The 20,528-nt window shown below is 41.8% G+C and overlaps 1 protein-coding gene across 1 annotated transcript in view; it reads right to left on the bottom strand.

Annotated features, from left to right (window-relative positions):
- The window catches only part of LOC144508311 (phosphoprotein associated with glycosphingolipid-enriched microdomains 1-like), a 100,609-nt gene that overhangs the window by 13,000 nt on the left and 67,081 nt on the right, over positions 1-20,528 (bottom strand). The window contains exons 4-7 of the mRNA XM_078236136.1: positions 19,995-20,082; positions 18,462-19,036; positions 16,977-17,120; positions 5,451-5,510 (exon numbers count right to left, since the gene is read on the bottom strand). Coding sequence (XP_078092262.1) covers positions 5,451-5,510; positions 16,977-17,120; positions 18,462-19,036; positions 19,995-20,082 — 867 coding nt within the window. The remainder of the gene's footprint in view (positions 1-5,450; positions 5,511-16,976; positions 17,121-18,461; positions 19,037-19,994; positions 20,083-20,528) is intronic.

Genomic DNA, 20,528 nt, shown 5'->3' with positions numbered 1-20,528 from the left:
CTGATCAGCTCACTTTAACAGCTAAGCTAAAAGAATGGAAAGATTGCTATACAGTAGATTATTTAACCAGTTAGTGGGAGCTTTATTAGATGGGTGTTACTTGCTTGCAGTCCAGGAAAAGAAGGGAGGGAAAATCTTCCAAATACTGATGTCACCATGTAATCATGTGACATATTACAGAGATGTATTGGATTACAATACATAACATGTTTAAAAATAGTTCTGACTCTCCCCTTGCTTGCCCACGCTGACCATACCATGGTCTAGACAGTGTAACAAAGAACAAAGAACAGTACAGCACAGGAAACAGGCCCTTCGGCCCTCCAAGCCTGTGCTGCTCCTTGGTCCAACTAGACCAATCGTTTGTATCCCTCCATTCCCAGGCTGCTCATGTGACTATCCAGGTAAGTCTTAAACGATGTCAGCGTGCCTGCCTCCACCACCCTACTTGGCAGCACATTCCAGGCCCCCACCACCCTCTGTGTAAAAAACATCCCTCTAATATCTGAGTTATACTTCGCCCCTCTCACCTTGAGCCCGTGAGCCCTCGTGAACGTCACTTCTGATCTGGGAAAAAGCTTCCCACCGTTCACCCTATCTATCCCCTTCATAATCTTGTACACCTCTATTATATCTCCCCTCATTCTCCGTCTTTCCAGGGAGAACAATCCCAGTTTACCCAATCTCTCCTCATAGCTAAGACCCTCCATACCAGGCAACATCCTGGTAAACCTTCTCTGCACTCTCTCTAACGCCTCCACGTCCTTCTGGTAGTGCGGCGACCAGAACTGGACGCAGTACTCCAAATGTGGCCTAACCAGCGTTCTATACAGCTGCATCATCAGACTCCAGCTTTCATACTCTATACCCCGTCCTATAAGGCAAGCATACCATATGCCTTCTTCACCACCTTCTCCACCTGTGTTGCCACCTTCAAGGATTTGTGGACTTGCACACCTAGGTCCCTCTGTGTTTCTATACTCCTGATGACTCTGCCATTTATTGTATAACACCTCCCTACATTATTTCTTCCAAAATGCATCACTTCGCATTTCTCCGGATTAAACTCCATCTGCCACCTCTCCGCTCAATTTTCCAGCCTATCTATATCCTGCTGTATTGCCCGACAATGGCTCTTCGCTATCCGCAAGTCCAGCCATCTTCATGTCATCCGCAAACTTGCTGATTATACCAGTTACACCTTCTTCCAAATCATTTATATATATCACAAATAGCAGAGGTCCCAGTACAGAGCCCTGCGGAACACCACTGGTCACAGACCTCCAGCCGGAAAAAGACCCTTCGACCACTACCCTCTGTCTCCTATGGCCAAGCCAGTTCTCCACCCATCTAGCCACTTCTCCTTGTATCCCATGAGCCTTAACCTTCTTAACCAACCTGCCATGTGGGACTTTGTCAAATGCCTTACTGAAATCCATATAGACGACATCCACGGCCCTTCCTTCATCAACCGTTTTTGTCACTTCCTCAAAAAACTCCACCAAATTTGTAAGGCACGACCTCCCTCTTACAAAACCATGCTGTCTGTCACTAATGAGATTGTTCCGTTCTAAATGCACATACATCCTGTCTCTAAGAATCCTCTCCAACAACTTCCCCATCACGGATGTCAAGCTCACCGGCCTATAATTTCCTGGGTTATCCCTGCTACCCTTCTTAAACAACGGGACCACATTCGCTATCCTCCAATCCTCAGGGACCTCACCCGTGTCCAAAGAAGTGACAAAGATTTCCGTCAGAGGCCCAGCAATTTCATCTCTCGTCTCCCTGAGCAGTCGAGGATAGATGCCATCAGGCCCTGGGGCTTTGTCAGTTTTAATGTTCCCTAAAAAACCTAACACTTCCTCTCTTGTAATGGAGATTTTCTCTAACGGGTCAACACCTCCCTCCGAGACACTCCCGATTAACACGCCCCTCTCCTTCGTGAATACCGATGCAAAGTATTCATTTAGGATCTCCCCTATTCCCTTGGGTTCTAAGCATAATTCCCCTCCTTTGTCCCTGAGAGGTCCGATTTTCTCCCTGACAACTCTTTTGTTCCTAACGTATGAATAGAATCCTTAGGATTCTCCTTAATCCTGCCTGCCAAGAACATCTCGTGACCTCTTTTTGCCCTTCTAACTCCCCGTTTGAGTTCTTTCCTACTCTCTCTGTATTCCTCCAGAGCTCCATCTGTTTTCTGTTGCCTGGACTTAACGTACGCCTCCCTTTTCATTTTAATCAGATCCTCAATTTCCCTGGTTATCCACGGCTCTCGAATCCTACCTTTCCTATCTTTCCTTTTTACAGGCACATGCCTATCCTGCAGCCTTATCAATAGTTCCTTAAAAGACTCCCACTAAGACTAACATTCAGGCCAATTGGCTGCTCAACTGCCTGTTAATTATTTTTAATAAGTGGTGGGCACGCTGCTTATTTCAATGCCTGCTGCATTATGGGCACCAGGTTGAGGGAGGGTGGGAAGGTCGCGGGTTAGCCACCCATCATATTTTACTTGCCATTCCTCGCCGAAAACATTCCCAACGGGAGGCTGTAGAATCCAGCCCATGCATTCACCTCAGGGTGTCACAATGCAATTTACCATCAATGAAGTACTTGGAAATGCAGCAGTGAATTTTCTCACAGCAAAGGACCCACAAACAGCAACGAAAGTGCACTGGGAATATTCTGTTGCTCTTCTAAATGGTGCTGTTGGATCTTCAACACCCAGCTGAGAGAGCAGATAGGGTTTTAGCTTAACATCTCAATCAAGGGTCTACACTGTACTTAGTACTGCACTGAAGTGTTTGTTTAGGTTATGTACTCAGATCTGTGACAAGCAACTTGAAACCACACCTTTCGACTCGAGAGACAAGTGTGCTATCACTGAGCCAAGGATGACACCTACAGACTAACAGATATACAGGCAGAAACATGAGCAATAAATAGACTTGAATACTGGTAGAAGAGTATTGCTGAAAAAAGATACACGCTGGCGAAGTTTTTGTCTTTCATTCATTGGGATAGATACAAGAATGCCAAATTTCAAAAGGAACAACAAGTTATACTGCTCGAGAAAAGGAGTGTTGATTGGTTGGTGGCAAATTGGCTCTGACTGGTCACAATGCTGTCAGGGCAATTGCACCAGAGATCTATTGTCACCAAGGCTTTTGCTTATTCCAGGAAAGGTGTAATTGTCTGGGGGAACTCTCTGGTTGTTCATGCCAGTGGGATTCTCCGTTCCGCTGGCAGCACACCCCCTTCCGCAGGTTTTGCGGCGGTGTGGAGTGACATCAATGAGAAATCCCATTGACAGCAGCGGGAATCCCGCCGCCAATGAACAGTGCGCCATGTCCTGCCACTGAGAAACACGCAGCTGGGAGGCCGGAGAATTCTCCCATCTTTTTGCTTGCAGAGGAAAAGTCACGGTGTATGAATATATGTAGCCTCGAGCAAGCATAGGTGAGCTACATTCCCGACAGATACCCCAAATCGGTCATTCATGTAATTCTTAGCACACTTGGGATTATTCAGCAAGCGGTGCCCAATCGCAGAATCACATCTAATATTAGGCATTATGTTCTGAGATTTGCAAGCACGCGTTGGTTGAGAATAGCCAGTGCTCAGTTTATTGCAAACAGCTGAAGGGACGAGCTATTTGATATGATCTGCCAATCATTGGACGTGCGGCCTACATTCCTACCCTCATGCCGGCATTGAAGTTCATACACCATATTACTAATTTGTGAGGTAGTAAGAACGCTTTTAGGCTTGACGGCAGCATCCTGTTAGTGAAAATCATCACTCACGTTGCCACTGCATGTAGCAGCGTGAAGCAGCTAGCTTCACCTGTTGCTCCAATTTTTGTGATACCTTACCCTTCCAGGGTGATTTCAGAAAGACTGAAAACTCTTTGGGTTGAAAAGTGGTGTCCTTTAACCCATTTACGAGTAAACACGATCTATGAGCAATGATCTGACCAAGGTAACCATTATCCCACAGGGTAGTTTGGATGCACTCTATTTCAGTTTAAGTATCCACATTGCTGCTGTCCCTGTTATTCCAGGAGCTGTAACTTTTGTCACATGTCTGTTGCGTGTCACTGAATTAAATGCCTTTTGAAAGTCCATATACACCACATCAACGGCATTACCCTCAAAAAAACTCCAGCTAGTCAAACATGATTTCTTATTTAGAAATCCATGTAGGCTCTTCCTAATCAATCCACATTTTTCCACGCGACTACTAATTTTATCCAGAAAATGTTAGTGAGGGCTGAGATTAGAGGGGAGCAATGGCAACACCATCCATTTGGGCATACATAGTATCATTAAAACTGAATTCAACTGCGCAAGTTGCCATGTTCATGACCTCCTACACCTTTATGGTATGCAGATGACATATTTGGTATATTTGAATTTGCAGCTACATATAAAAGCTACATCTTAAATGCACTCCATCCTGTGCTCAAATTAACCTTTGAAATGCATTTAAGATGTAGCTTTTATATGTAGCTGCAAATTCAAATATGCCAAATATGTCATCTGCATACCATAAAGGTGTAGGAGGTCATGAACATGGCAACTTGCGCAGTTGAATTCAGTTTTAATGATACTATGTATGCCGACGTGATAGCAGGTCTATAGGCCACATGTCTCAATGACCGATGGATTGTATTGAACAGCACGTCCCATCATCTGCGTGCAATAGGCAGATTACTGATGGAACTCAGTCAGCCTATGCTTATAAAACATAATGGGGCAGATTCTCACACCTCACCCACAGCCGGGCTTCTCCGGTCCAACTGCAATGAACTGAGATATGACTGAGTGCCAAATTCTCCATTCTCGCTGGCAGCAGCGACGAGGCGTGAATGGCTGGAGAATTCTGGCCAATTTCTAACATTAGAAGTGATTCTGTTATTGGGAGCATTTACTGAACAATCCTGAGTGTGCCAAGAATTACACTAACAACTAACTTAAGATCATCAGTCGGGCTTATAATGTAGCTCACTTACACTTGCTAGAAGCTACATACATTCATTTAGAGGGACCTGCCCTCTGCAGACAAAAGGAATAAGTCTAGACATTGTATCCTTTTTTGAAAAAAGTATGGGGGACAATAGCTCACTGATGCCTTCACCATGGCAACATCTTGTCCAGTCTACTTGCCAACCAAATAGCACCCCTTTTTAATGCAGTACAAATTGTTGTTCTCTTTGAAATTTGGCATTCTTGCTTCTGTCCTGAAGAGTACAAGATGAAAAGTTTCAACTCCACGCCTCTTTTCTGTACAGTCAAGTGACTATTGATAAATGGATATAGACAGGAGATAATCAAACATATAATTATATTAATAGAAATAGATAGATAGGCAAACAAATAAATAGCTTGGGGCATGATAGGTAAGTAGGCAAATGGGAGGAATGAGCAAAATTTAAAAGTACAAACCTCTTCATCTGTGAGTGAATGGAGTTTGTCAAGAGATTTACTGAAGCTGTAGCCTTCCCTCTGTAATTTGGAAAATATTTTGGTGAGTACAGTATATTGTAACATTTTCTTGTAGCCTGCTTTAAAACATATTTCATAGCTAGCTACAGTTTACAGAGATTTACGTTTAACTGTATAAAACTACTTCAAAAGTCATTGTGTTATTATATCCTGTTTCATATAGTAGTGCTTGACTTTTATCTACATAATCAGCTTAATAAAATAAAAATCGGTACCAGAAACTATTTGACAGTAGCTAACAGGCTGGCATTGTAGGGCTGGTGTCAACCCACTTGTTGAAGAGCCTCAAAATTCCATTTAGAAGTCATTTTAATCACAGCATTGTTGAATAGAACAGCACAGGGAAACTTCCAGGGAAATGGAAGCTTCTGATTTTGCCTCACTTAGACTTGATCATGCTGCAGGAAATAAGTGAAAGGAAAGTTCTCTTCTGATACAGCAAGGTTGGCGGGAGGAGGTCAGTGTTTCCGATGCCAGCGAGAGAGCCTGGGAATCTAATATGGTAGAAGATGATGGGCCTAAAGAAAGCTCCAAGGTAACAAAGCAGAACTGTCTTCCAATCCAAGTAGCTGCCCCAAGTACATATGTTGCAGTGTTTCTTCATATAATCTGTTCTGCCTTTCCTCCTCTTACATTCAAAGCACTTAACCTCTTCATATGCCTACCATGCAAGGTCATGGCACCCATGCATGAATATAACCTTACAACTTAAATCTGAGAAAGTGGTCTAAAGGGCCACCCACACATTTATCACACAACAGGAAAACATCCTTTTACTCACACAAAAAATAGACAGCAGATATGGTACACGTTTATAGAATCATAGAAACGTACAACACAGGAGGCGGCCATTTGGCCCATCAAGTCTGTGCCAACTCTTTTGAAGAGCAATCCACTTAGGCCCATTCCCTACTCTTTCCTCATGTTCCTGCAAATTTTTCTCCCTCACGTGAACACGTTATTAGGAAGTAAATGGTATGCTGGATAGCAAGTAATTCAGAAGGCAAGTTGGCCATTATTGCAAAGCGGCTGAAGCATAAAAACAGGGACAGCTTCATACATTTGGAAGACCACATCTAGAGTATTGCACAGAGTTTTGGTTTTCTTATTTAAGAAGGGATATATTTGCAATGGAGGCAGTTTAGAGGAGGTTCCTTAGGCTGATGCTTAAGATGAAAGGTTGGCTTGTGAAGAAAGGCTTATATTCACTGGAATTTAGAAGAATGAGAGGTGATCTTACTGAAACATGTAAAATTCTGAGGAGGCTTGAAGGATTGATGCCAGGAGGACATTTCCCTTTTTCCCTCTGTGGGGGGATCTAGAATGGGGGGAGGGGAGTGTTTCAAAGTAAAGGTTTCCCATTTAAGACAGAGACAAGGACAAGTTTCTTCTCCAAGAGGGTTGTTAATCTTTGAATTCTCTACCCCATGAAACCGGGTGACTGAAGATAGATTAGACAAGGCTTCCCAGGGAGTCACGATTTGGGGGTTGGAAGGCTGGCAGAAGAATGGTGTTAAGGCCACAATCAAATCAGCCATGATCTGATTTAATGGCGAAGCAAGCTCAAGGGGCTGAATAGTCTATTCCTGTTTCTGTTTCTGATGTTCTCATCTTCCAATGTAATTTATGCAATTCCCTTTTGAAAGTTACTATTCAATCTGTTTTCATCACCCACAGGCATTGCATTCTAAACCTTAACCACTTGTTACGCGAATAAATTTTTCTTCATGCCACTTCCGGTTCCTCTGCCACCCATCTTTAATTTGCGCCCTTTGGTTATGGGCCATTTAGCCAGTGTAAACAGTTTATTTGAGTTGATTCTATTACAGATAGCAAAGAGCAACAGTGGCATTTAACTGATCTTAGAGAAGTGCCTGGTCCAGCAATCATCTTGTGGGCTAACAATACAGAGGTTGAATTCAAATTCCACCATGCCAAAATTGTGAAATCAGGTCAGTTTAAAGCGCTGGCATGTGATAAATCCCAGGCTATTGTCCTTCAGGGAAAGGATCTGCCATCACTACTCAGTCTATCCTGACAGGTCCATGCTATAGTTGGTTCTTAATGCTCTCAGTACTGCATTGGAGTATCAGCCTCAATTATGTGCTCAAGATCTGACCCCAAGAAGACTTGTTAGCTTGAATCAATGCAGTTAAATTGCACAGATACTGCTTCTGTGCCCATTTCACTGAGTCTGTGTCCCCATGGAGAGCTACGCTTAAAGGGTGCATGAGTTGGAGATAGGGTTGCAACACTGCAGTGCTGATCTCTGACCTTTGCGCTTTTTGAGCCATGCTCTTTGCAGGCTGCATGGGATTTCTGCATTTAGCCTTTAGTACTACAAGAATCCTATAATATTTTACACAGACACAAACCAAGAACACATCGGCGGGGTATGATAGGGCTATGAAAATAATCGTATTGTTTCTGGGCTTGGGTATATTAGGATTAATTAATGGAAAATCATGAGTTTTGTGCATAATTTCCCTCTTAGGTGGATGTAAAAGATCCCATGGCACTATTGAAGATGAGCAAGGAGTTTTCCTTGGTGCCCTGGCCAATCGTTGGCGATCTCTCGAGATTGAGGATAACATCTGTCAGGCTTGGTGAGTCTTCCGACGAGGAGCCCAATTCTGGATCCATAAGTTCTTTCGCAGTGGGGGGCATTTTGTTGCACGGGGGAGTAGATTTCATAGCCCCGGGTTGGCTTCCTGCTCCTTCCTCTGCTGCCGCCATTCAGCTTTGCTGATAAGCAAGTGGCTTGCACCTTGATAGACCAGATGGAGCAGCCTTCTCCTGCCAATCAGTGGTGTTAATATCTCCATGTTTTAGGACGGCCTTGAGCCCTCAACCATCACCAAATCAGACTGGTCATTATCACATTGCTGTTTTTGGGGAGTTTATTGTGTGCAAATTGGCTGCTAATTTCCTGCATTTTAACAGTGGGTACACTTCAAAAGTATTTACTTGGCTGCACAGTGCTTTGCAATGGCCCGAGGGCTGATGTAAAAGGCTCTACATAAATGACTGTTTGTCGTTCTTTTTCTTCTGTATGTTCACGGTATAGCATTTTAAATTCAACTAAGTTCTATTAAAGCTGACATTTGGTATTTCACACTTGAGCAAAAATGTATATTCTTTCCACTAAGCCTCACCAAACGCAGTGTAAGCATCTGAGATTAAATTCACTGAGTCTGTGTCCCCGTGGAGAGCTGAGCTTAAAGGGTGCATGAGTTGGAGATAGGGTTGCAACACTGCAGTGCTGATCTCTGACCTTTGCGCTTTTTGAGCCATGCTCTTTGCAGGCTGCATGGAATTTCTGCATTTAGCCTTTAGTACTACAAGAATCCTATAATATTTTACACAGACACAAACCAAGAACACATCGGCAGGGTACGATAAGGCTATGAAAATAATCGTATTGTTTTAGTGCCTCTATTTTCATTACTTTGATCATACCACAAGGTCACAAGATTAGATTAGATGAAGAAGGCTCTTCAGCCTATCTGATCTCATTCTATCATAAAATCTACCTCATTGACCAAGCTCTCGGTCACCGTTCCCAGTTTCTCTATATGTGGCTCAGTGTCATATTGTGTTTTATAACACCCCTGTGCAGTGTCTTGGGATGCTTTATTACATTAAAGGTGCCATATAAATTTATATATAAAAATGTACAAGTTTTGGTTGTTGTTGTGTTATGATAGCAATCTCGCTGTATCTCTATTAAAGCATCTTACTCTTTCTTAAATGAGTCCAGCATCCTGCCCTCAACCACTCTTCTTGGCAATCTGTTCCAGCTGTTAAATCCATCTCTGTGGAAAGCAATACTGCGGGACATCTGTCCCAAATTTGCTATTCACAAACCTGATCTTATCTGAGGCTTTGAGTGTAATTTTACTAACATTCGTTAAAGTATTCAAAGAGCTAAGTGGCAGACCACAGAAAGGGCGGCAAAACTGTCACAAGGTGAAATGGTGACCAAAAAGCGTGAAGTTACAAAATGTTCCCTACTTTTACAGAACAACAGTGCAGGAGCTGGGTCGGTAAAACTCCTTGCTAGTCAAGCAGTGGGGAGTTTACCAGGGATCTTCTGTCAAGTGTAATAATTTTTAGCTGCGTAAACTTCATCAGTATCCTGACAGATTCTTGGGAACCCCCAGTACATTTTTCTTCTAACCTGCACCTAACTTGTGTTGATTTGAGTAGATAGCCGGTGTTTGTGTGGAGTGCTCATGCACTACCCAGATGAGGAAAAAGGTGAGCCAACAGGTGAGTGCGGAGTTTTCGGTTGCTCTAATTGGAGACTCTAAAATAGGACTATAGGTTTGTGCACCCAATGGATGCCTGGTTGACCAAACAAAAAGGTTGGTTGGTAGCTACAGTAATAGACTCTGACGTGAAATTGATCGGAGTTTGAACTGGATGCAACTTTGCTGTTCAGAGTGAATAAATTGTTCAATGATTGCATTCCAGAATCAGTTCTGGACCTCGGATATGAACATACTGGGCTGGGTTTTTTGACCCCCATCAGGTGTGTTTTCAATGGCCTGGCCTAGGGGGATGGGAGGACGGGAGGATGGGGGGGGGGGGGGGGGGGGGGGGTCGGGGGCGGTGGAAAGAAAGGGTACGTAAAGTATGTTTGGTGACTAGTCCACCACCATCCCACTCAAACCCAGCATAACGCGCTGGTGACGGGAGTTGGGGGAGGGGGGTTTGCTGAAATCAGCAGCCAGTCCGCCATGGCATGGTGGCACAGTGGTTAGCACTGCTGCCTCACAGCACCAGGACCTGGGTTCAACTCCCAGCTTGGGTCACTGTCTGTGTGGAGTCTGCACGTTCTCCCCATGTCTGCATGGGTTTCCTCTGGGTACTCCGGTTTCCTCCCACAGTATGAAAGATGTGCTGGTTAGGTGCACTGGCCATGCTAAATTCTCCCTCCGTGTCGCCGAACAGGCATTGGAGTGTGGCGACAAAAGGATTTTCACAATAACTTCATTGCAGTGTTAATGTAAGGCTACTTGTGACACTAATAAATAAAACACTAAACTGCACTAACAGCAGACAATTGTTAAACGTAATCCATTCTTTCTAAGGTAGGTACTCCAGAATGGGTTTTACATTTATATATTGGAGTTAGCATTTATGTTATTTTCAATCCACTTCATTAAATCAGGCGTGGTCTTTGATTGGAATAATTATAATGCTGCACTTGGCTTGAATGAAATATCTACTGCTGTACACCAGGAATTTAACCTTTGACAGAAGTAATTATAGCACTGCCAAGTTGTATTTTGGTATGGCTTGATTAATTAGGTTCTTTTTTAAAGGAAATAGTTTTTCATTTATTATATTTTTATTTTCATTCAGCTATTCCAACTAAGCCTACTTTAATTCTGAATTAAAACCTAAAGGTTTAAACAAAGAATTGGAAGTTAGATAGTGATTTTGATGCAATAAAACACCACAAGATGTTTCACAAGCAGAATTAGCAAAAAAGTGACAGTCGCTTGGTGAGATAGAATTTAAATATTGCTGAAAAGAGGGACATGTTGCCCAAGTTTTTCATCTTGCACTCATCAGGACAAATGCAACAATGCCAAATTTCAAATGATCACAACAATTCATACTGCAGGAGAAAAGGGTACTGATTGGTTGGCAAGTTGACTCTGGTAGACAGAGGCGTTGTAGAAATGAAAGCAGCGAGGAGATATAGGATCCCCAAACATCTGGGTAATTCAAAAAAGGTGCATGGCTCGAACATATTCTTTGTTTGCAGAGAATGTGTATGAACGTATGTCACTTCTATCAAGTGCAAATGAACCATTTTGAGAGCTCAACTGATGATCTTAAATTGGTGGTTTGTGTAGATCTTAGCACACTCAGAATTGTTCAGCAGTTGCTGCCCACTTACAGAATCAATCTAACAGTTTTTTGCTTTGCAAGTGTGGGTTGGTTAAGTAATGTTTGGAAGCTGCCTATTACAAACAACTGAAGGATTTGATAAACTAATCATGGGACTTGCGGCCTACGTCACACTGTGCTAAAATTTGCACACAACGTCACTCAATTATAGGCAGAGTGTCTTTTTGGACTGACGGCAACATCTGTTAGCGGAAAATATCATTTGCATAGCCAGTGCATAGCAGCAGTGTGAAACATCTTGCTTAACCTGTTGTTCAAATTTTTGAGATACTTTGCCTTTTCGGAGTAAGTTGAAGTAGACCAGGCACTTTACAGGTCCAAATATATCACTTATGAGTGATATATTTGAATGATGGTCTGATCAAGGTAGTTACTATCCCACAGGATAGCTGCGATGTTCTCTATTTCTCCGTTAAGCTTGCAATGTGAGCAAAGGACAAGGGTCCTATTTAAAAGCTAATTGATAAGGTCAATCTTATAGCACATTGTGCTATACAGATTAAGCAAACCATTTCTGAGAACACATTTTCTTTAGTTGTCATAAATTGTTAAAAATTCAATAGAATTTAGTCATTTACCTCTTCCAACAACACTTGTGCTGTTCATGAGGCCTCGGTGGGACTAAATGTGAATTATGATGCTAAATAGGAGGCATCATAAAGAAAGATGTCGAGTGGTGAATCTTTGTCCAATTACATGCTTCTTGTTGCTTTAGCTAATGGAATAAGTTGCTTGTTTGGATCCTATGATATGAGATGTATGGTCCTACCACGGAATGCTGGTTTGCTGGCACAAATTGTGATCAGATGGGAGTTGTGATTGGAATCCCAAGGCTAGGGGAAGGAATTGGGCATGAAATGAGATGCATTATTAATGTTGTATTTGTGTGCGGTAATCTGATCCTAATTAGATTAACTGCATCTCTAGATAATTTCTTGAGAATAATTTATTATATAGGTTCTGGTGACTACAACATCCTTCATTCATGTCGTTAGCAGTGGAGAAAATATTGAAGCATGATAGATTTTCACGGCCCCACGGTGGCACAGCGGTTAGCACTGCTATCTCACAGCGCTAGGGACCCGGGTTCAATTCCCGGCTTGGGTCACTGTCTGTGCGGAGTCTGCATGGGTGTCCTCTGGATGCTCTGGTTTCCTCCCACAGTCTGAAAGACGCGCTGGTTAGGTTAACTGACTATGCTAAATTCTCCCTCAGTGTACCCAAACAGGCGTCGGAGTGTGGCGACTAGGGGATTTTCACAGTAACTTCATTGCGGTGCTAATGTAAGCCTACTTGTGACACTAAATATACTTGAAAACTTTAGATTTTGATAACCTTAGTTTGATAACCTTAGTTCCATATTAATTTGCCAAACTGAAGTAGCTATACCCAACAATGTCTGTTGATCTAAGACTCTGTACATCCATATCCACTGGTTTCCACAGTTCATGAACACGTGCTAACTGTGATTAGGCAAACCTCTGCCCTCTAGCGTGTGAGACAAGCCCTTCTCCAATCTTCATGGCCAGGCCACGTTGCCTGTCCTTGATAATTTGCCACAGCAACTTGGCTGAGATCAGAAAACTCTGAAAGATTAGAAACATGAACCAACTTCCCAGTTTTCATGGCCATTGCATTGAAAAATTGAAAATATTTTCTAAAATAGCAAACAGGTCAAATGTTCCCTGGCAAGCAAAGACTTGATGCTTTTCAAAGAAAGTACAATTGTGTGACACATATCGTCCAAATTCTATAAATAGCTGATCACTCTTGGAAGATGGCCATACTGTTTGAACTTTAATCTGCATGCCAAGTAGATTTGGAGATTAATATGCCACCCAAAGCAACTGGCACTGCTCAGGGTTCAAAAGATGCACACTTTGGTTCATAATGGAGGTACAGGTTGGTCAAGGACATCTCTCATATTCTAACTGATTTTGTAAGCTAACTTCCTGAACAGAAGAAATGCTGGAGCCAACATGATTGAATTGTCCACTGTACATCAATGTCCTTCGATAATCCCAAAATTTCAGGAAGGTTTTGAAATTATTTCAAAACCCTCTCGGACCATTTTTTCCCCCATTTCTAAATAAATCATTTAATAAATAATGTGGGACTGAATCCTATGGTTCCCGGGAGGGGGTTGGCAAGTGAATTGCTGGCAGGAAGGCATACAATTGGGCACAATGCCATCACCTACCTGCCACCCCTTGTAATTGTACACTCAGCATAGGTGGTGCTGTGTGGCCTGCCTACCTCTGGGCCAATTAAGGGCAGCTTAAGGTCCTCTATCCCTGGTACAATTTTTTCCCCTGATAGGCAAAGGGTGGCACCAAGTACGAAGCTGGGCAGCTTTTACTGATCAGGCATGTACGTCTGCCCATCTGAGATATCCCTCACTCCTGGCCCCCCAACCCAGACCCCAGGCCCCGCCATCAAAGCGTTTATTTTTGATACCATTGAGTCGCTATTATGGATGAAGTACCTTGGCAGGAAACAGGAGGTAGAATCTAGTCACTTAACTGAGGTGGATTTGGTTTCCAATATTTGCCCGATTAAATAAATTTATTATTTTTTTTCAATTTATTGTTCCTTAAATTTGAAGACAGGGCAGAGTTCATTTACAAAAATGGTGCAATGTTCCACTTTATACGGCTACACAACTGCAAGTAATCATTTCTGCTGTAAATGTATATATTTCCCCTGCCAACTAAATTACTCAGATGTCAAATACATTTGACAAACAGCTGTAGTCGAGCAACAAACATATGTTTTGGCACATTAAATAAAAGCTCAAGTGAAGGCAAGCTTGGTATTCCACAGGTTGCTTAGGTTGACATCATTCCAATTGCACACACATCCCACATTCACACTCTCACTGGTACTCTCATATGACTTTACAACACTTGTCATGGAATTTTGCAACCCTGAACATGACTCAGATCATCAAAGTTTGGGGAACCCTATCAATCAGTTTACCCTGTTAGACAATGCAGGAGTTGACGTCTTCAAATGAAAATTTGATATCGGTATGAACGCTTAGAAAGATGTTTTATGGCCATAGTTTGGAACATAAACCCTCACACTGCTGCCACCACCTACATTGCTAGCCAGGGGGGATTTTCCGGCCACGCTCACTCCAAGACTGGAAAATCCCCACCTGAGGTCAATGGACCTTTGCATGATCTGGTCTGCCCTGCCTCCCTGCACCGCCCCTCCCCCCCCACTCCACCCCCCCTCCCACTCCACCCCCCCTCCCACTCCACTACCACCCCCCTCCCACTCCACCGCCCCCCACTCCGCCCCCCCCCCCCCCCCCCCGGATGGGAAAATCACACCCCAAGTCTCCATCAGATTGTTAAATCATTGCTAAACTGGAAACAAATGCAGAATTGTATTTAAGAGATTATTGAGGTGGTAAGTTCCAACTAATTGTTAATACATTTTTGTTTACTCTTTGATATTAAACCTTGATGAGAAATGTGAGTAAATTTAGTATAATATGCAAGTTGAGCAGATAAATTGTAGGGAACATCAATTTATTTCTAAACAGCAATCCTTTCAACACTCCATTGGCAGAATCTCTAAGAATGTTTGCTTTTATTTATGATCTCTTCATTTTGAAATCACGTCTGCTGGTTTCTTACAAAAACCTCCCAGTTTCAACTTTACCAATTCTCTTCAGTTCCTCTTTCATTTCTTTACGCACTCAAATGTATCTATTTGACTGTCAGACCTTTGAATTGTTTCAGTTGCTTAGTAACCAACTAGTGTTTCTTTTTTTTAGTTATTAATATTTAAACGAGCCGAGGAACAATGCCGAAGGACTTTACTTGCATGTTCCTTTTCATTTTCTCTTCTACCTCCCTGCTCACCCCAGCCTGGGAATTGATAACTCACTCTTCTATCTGCCACTGTGGAGGCAGAATGGACAAAACATTGGCTAAAAGCCTGTAAAATGCTGAAAAACTATAGTGAACTTCGAGCGACTCACTTTCTCTACCTCAAAAAAAGGGCTTTTTGCACCCTACTCACTTCTGTGCACACATTCTCCAACTAGTATGTTCTGGACTACTGTTGTATTAATACACTCACCTGATGAAGGAGCAGCACTCTGAAAGCTCTTGATTCCAAATAAACTTGATGGACTTTAACCTGGTGCTGCGAGACTTCTTACTGTATTAATACTGGTAATCTGTTCTACCATCTTGACAATGTGTTAACATATCAGTTATGTTTTGCATTACTGTAGCCCTGGTCTCAACACATCCAAAGCAAAATCCTTGCCCTCATTTTAAAAATTCCTTCAAGGGATTTCCTCATCCTTCTTCCAGTAACCTCCGCCAGTCTGAAGTCGTAGCCCATTATGGAGAGATGATGGCCTAGTGGTATTATTGCTGGACGATTAATCCAGAAACTCAATTAATGGTCCGGGGACCAGGGTTCAAATCACGCCACGGCAGGTGGTGGAATTTGAATTCGATAAAAAATATCTTGAATTAAGAATCTACTGATGATCGTGAAACCATCGTCGATTATCAGAAAAAAATCATCTGGTTCACTAATGTCTTTTTACCTGGTCTGGTCTACCGTGTGACTCCAGAGCCATAGCAATGTGGTTGACTCTCAATTGCCTTCTGAAATGGCCTACCAAGCCACTCAGTTGTATCAAGAATGCAGCTCACCACCTCCTTCTTAAGGGCAACTGGGGATGGGCAATAAATGCAGCCCACGTCCTACGAATGAATGAAATAAAAATCTTGATATTCCTTTGACTCTAGACACTTCCCTCCCAGAGTTCCTCATCTGCTGTCAGCACGTTCAGCTTTCTGGCCCTTACCTTCTGGGAACCTCACCATTAAAGGGATGAACAATCTAGGATCGCAATCCCACAATTTCCTGATCTATTTGACCAGCAGAACTATTCCCTCCTGGCAGCATGGGACTTGGAAAATTTGCTCTTATACATCTAAATTAACAAAAAAAATGAATAAAGGAATACTAATAAAGTGTTCCTCAAGCAGTTTGGAAACTGTACAGTCTAGCTGGCAAAGTTAGGAAACAATGTTCATATGATATTCTTCCGACTAACATATTGGCGGAGAAAATTGTGAGATAAATTGCTGAATACTTCTATTAGAGTGGTTGACAAATTAATAACATTGTAGCAAGATTCACTAATCTTACCAACAGAATGTGGCTTTTGTAATTTTATTTTCTGAAACTGTAGGCAGACAGTTTGATTGTCATTTCCAAACAGATTAAAATGTAATGCAGGACAACAAAATGGGCTGGTGATCAGCCTGTCACTGCCTCCCAACTGCTGTTACCCATCAAATTTTCAAAATGATGAAGTACGACAAGCAATTAAATCAAATTGAAAACAAGCAGTAAAATATAATTGCCTGCACACAAAAGTCTTCAAAAGATCAAAATTATAATGGAAAAATAAGAGATTTGCTTGTTGGTGCTGTTCCATTTGGTCAAGTCAAAATGATCAGCAATGGTTCTTAAAAGTTCTGGTCTGGTTTGCGCACATACCTTAAAACAGGCATTATCTGCATTTGGCTGTCCTTCGACTAGGTTGGCATATGCAATCCTTTCCTCCCTACATTCTTCCAGCGATTTTGTTGCTTCACATTCTGTGACAGACTTCAGGCTGCCTTGTATCCCAGAACTGTGATTCTGGAATGTAAAACAGATTAAAGGGTGCTGCCAACATCTGATTGCCATTTTAACACAAGAGGCACGGTGCCAAAAGGAGCAAAGTCCAATCTACAAACAAGTCTGCCTTTTAAAAGCTACAAAAAAAGCTTAAAATATAAACAACACTTTAATCTAGAACAACTCGAATTGGCTTTTATGTTTTGAGGAGACTTTAATCGTTTTAAAACAGCGGGTTTAAGGAGATATTCCAATTCTTAAAAAAATAGAAGGCAGAGATTTCCCACTGGCCAATTCTAAAAAACAACTTATCTTAATTATAAAATGGGCAGTACACACACAGCCTTTGTCGAAGACTAGGTGAATGATTATGTTTGAGCAGATTCGTACGCTGCAGTTCACTCTTAATAATTCTGTCAATAAAAAGGAATGTCATCTCCACAGGGTCATCAGTGCTTCAATTTATTCACCATCACCAGGGAAGCGTGTGCTTTTGCTGTTACATGATTACAGAGTTTCACTCCTGAACTAGAATTTCAAATAAGCCATGTTCCATTTTGAAAAACATTAGTAGAAATGCAAGCCAGCCAATGCCCCCCCCTCCCGCCCCCATCCCCCCGCCCCTGTTACAGGACTGGAGGGTGGGGGGTTGGGGGGGGGGGGGGGGGAGGGGGGAGACATTTCTTCCCAGTTAATTTGATGCAAAGTTACAAGACATCATTGTAACCATCTTACCATGGACAATGGCTATTAAAAAAGAAAAAGACAGTTGAGTAATTAGATTGTTCAAGGGAGAAAGGTCGAATGTAAGAGGAACAAGCTGCTGTACAAATTCCTCTGATAAGTATTGTCATTTTTTCAATTAAGTAGTTGCAGCGGAAATGGCACACGCAGCCCCTGGTGAGTCTGTAGCGAGATGGCGAAAGAATGCTGTTTGTGTTTCAGAGGCCTTTGATATGCTTCACCAGACCTGATATGTCTACGTTAAGAGTATTACATTAAAACCATGTTGCGAGCAGGGACATAAAGGTTGAGTGGATAACTCAATAATATGTTCCTTTTGGTTATTAAATGTCATGGTTCTGAGAGGGAAGTGTGTCACGTATCACCCATAACCAATGGATGAGACTGAGGATACGACAGAGATTTTTAATCATTTAAGAGAGTGTTTGCAGATACATTATGATTACTAAAGAATCCTGACTGCATCATATGGCTATAACAACTAGACACCTTAACATTGTTTGGGATAGCCATCGAAAGAATGATTTAGTGTATGTATGGAAGCTTTTATTTAGGAAAAATAATTTTTTGTGTAAAACTACAGATTGGCGATTTTAAATAAAGAGGAAAACGATATACCTCAGTCTGTGAAAAGGCAGCAGATTTTTCTTTCAATTTTAATTGTTCCCGGAGTCCTGGTAACAACACACAGCCATTCTTTACATTTCTCCTCGGCTGCTTTTCCTGTGCACTCTCCCGATTCGCGATCTTGTCTTTCTTCTTTACTTTCCGAATTGAGGCATACTCTGGTACGTTCATGTTTACAGATGGTTCCTTTAAACCAGGTGCCAGTTGCCTTTGAGACATTAAAGGTACTTCCCATTCATTAGCCTCACATTCAGATATTGATCGCCCATCATGTTGAAGATTAATATGATCTACTTCATGTTTTGTTCCAATGCTCTCATACAACGAGTCTTCAATAGAGTTCTCCTGGCGGGAATTTTCTTTAACTTGTGAATAAACAGAATCCATGTCACATGCTTTTCTCAAAGCAGGCAGTTTTCCACCAGTGTGGTTATTCCCTGGAACTTTGGGCAAAACTCTATTCAGTCGAATTCTTGAATTTCCTGCCTCATCCTCTCCCTCCTCTGAGAGCTCGGTTTCCGGCAGATGTAGATAGTCCATACTGTCTCGCCAGTTTCTGAGACCATCTATACACAAAGCAATAACATCAAATCATTAGATCCAGTAATGTAAATCCGTGAGCACTTTTCCTACAACCTTTTAAGGGGATCACTTAATGCCAGACATTATTTACACATAATGCAGCACTTTTACTATTTAGACGTCAGGCAGAATTTGGCAGGAGTGTTTGTGGAAATGTCCAATGGTTGAAGAAAATGGTTTTGAGGAGATTTTTGAATGTAGAAAGAGATGAAGCAAGGCAGAGATGTGGGAAAGAATTCTAGAGAGTAGGTTAATCATCATAAAGCTCTCAAATTGACGGTTGGGGGGGGGGGAAGGAAATATCCGAAGCAGCTCCTTGGTTATGCATCCAAAAATCAGGCCAAAACCAATTTTTACCCAACAAGTTTTCGACAACTGTTGAATCCTTTCAGCTGGAAAAAAAATTAAATCAGGGCAAAGGGAGGGGATGCAATATGAATAATAAAATAATCCATGGATTAAAATGTGTTGACTGTGAATTTGCACTCAGCTGTATCATTGGCTGTTGCATCCATTCAAAATTAGGTTGAGTCCAGATGATAGAAGCCATTTGACCCATCTGGTTCAGTCCTACAAAGAAACCTAAAAACCTCCTATGATACCTTCTACCTCCTTACTTCCTTCATTTTTTTGTTTCCATTGCTGGAGGCTGAAAATTATTTTAGATATTAACTCCATCTGCATGAAGAACAGCTTCAGATATTAGCCATGAACTTGCCTCTTATCATATCTGTGTGCCCTGCAATTTTGTTTTAACTTTGAATAGTGCTCAGAATTAATCATTTTTACCGAGTATAACATGTACTGCTCCCGTTCATCCCCTTCCAAGTACAAAGAGTTCAACTTTGTTTTAACCTTTGTTTCTAATTTAGACTACTTACCGCTCTCTATTTGCAATTATAGTGCAATTAATATACATTATAATTTTGTCTTTTTACTTACTTTCACCGTAGCAAGATATTCTGTTAGGATTGCGTACTCCCATGTCAGGTGTATTAACAGGTCGAAGCTGTCTTGTATGCCCTACAGACTAAACAAAATAACATTTCAGCAAAACACATATTTGACCCACTAATTCATTTTCATGCAATATTTCATATATGACATATTATGCATCTCCTAATCATTAACATAAAGTTAACAATTATATCTCTAAGCAGTATATTATAACTTACAATGACAGATTTTGCAAAGCATCAAAAATAATTTGCAGCTTTTTAAACTCAAGAACCAAAGGTTAACTACATGGTCACTGGTTAAGGCCCAAATTTGTCTATTATCAGGTGCCATAACCATTGAAAGAGTTTAATCCAATTTAGTCTGGAAAACTGGATTGACCCTCACAATAGCAAGATGTACTTCATCAAGGTATTAATTTTACAGATGCACTATAGAAAGCATTCTTTCTGGTTGTTTCACAGCTTTGTATGGCTCCTGCTCTGTCTAAGACTGCGAGAAACTATAAAGGGTCGTGAA

The sequence above is a fragment of the Mustelus asterias genome, chromosome 20 (assembly GCF_964213995.1).
Source record: "Mustelus asterias chromosome 20, sMusAst1.hap1.1, whole genome shotgun sequence".
NCBI classification, from domain to species: Eukaryota; Metazoa; Chordata; class Chondrichthyes; order Carcharhiniformes; family Triakidae; genus Mustelus; species Mustelus asterias.
Note: the sequence above shows the minus strand (reverse complement) of the source record. Positions and strands in the feature narration are given on the sequence as shown.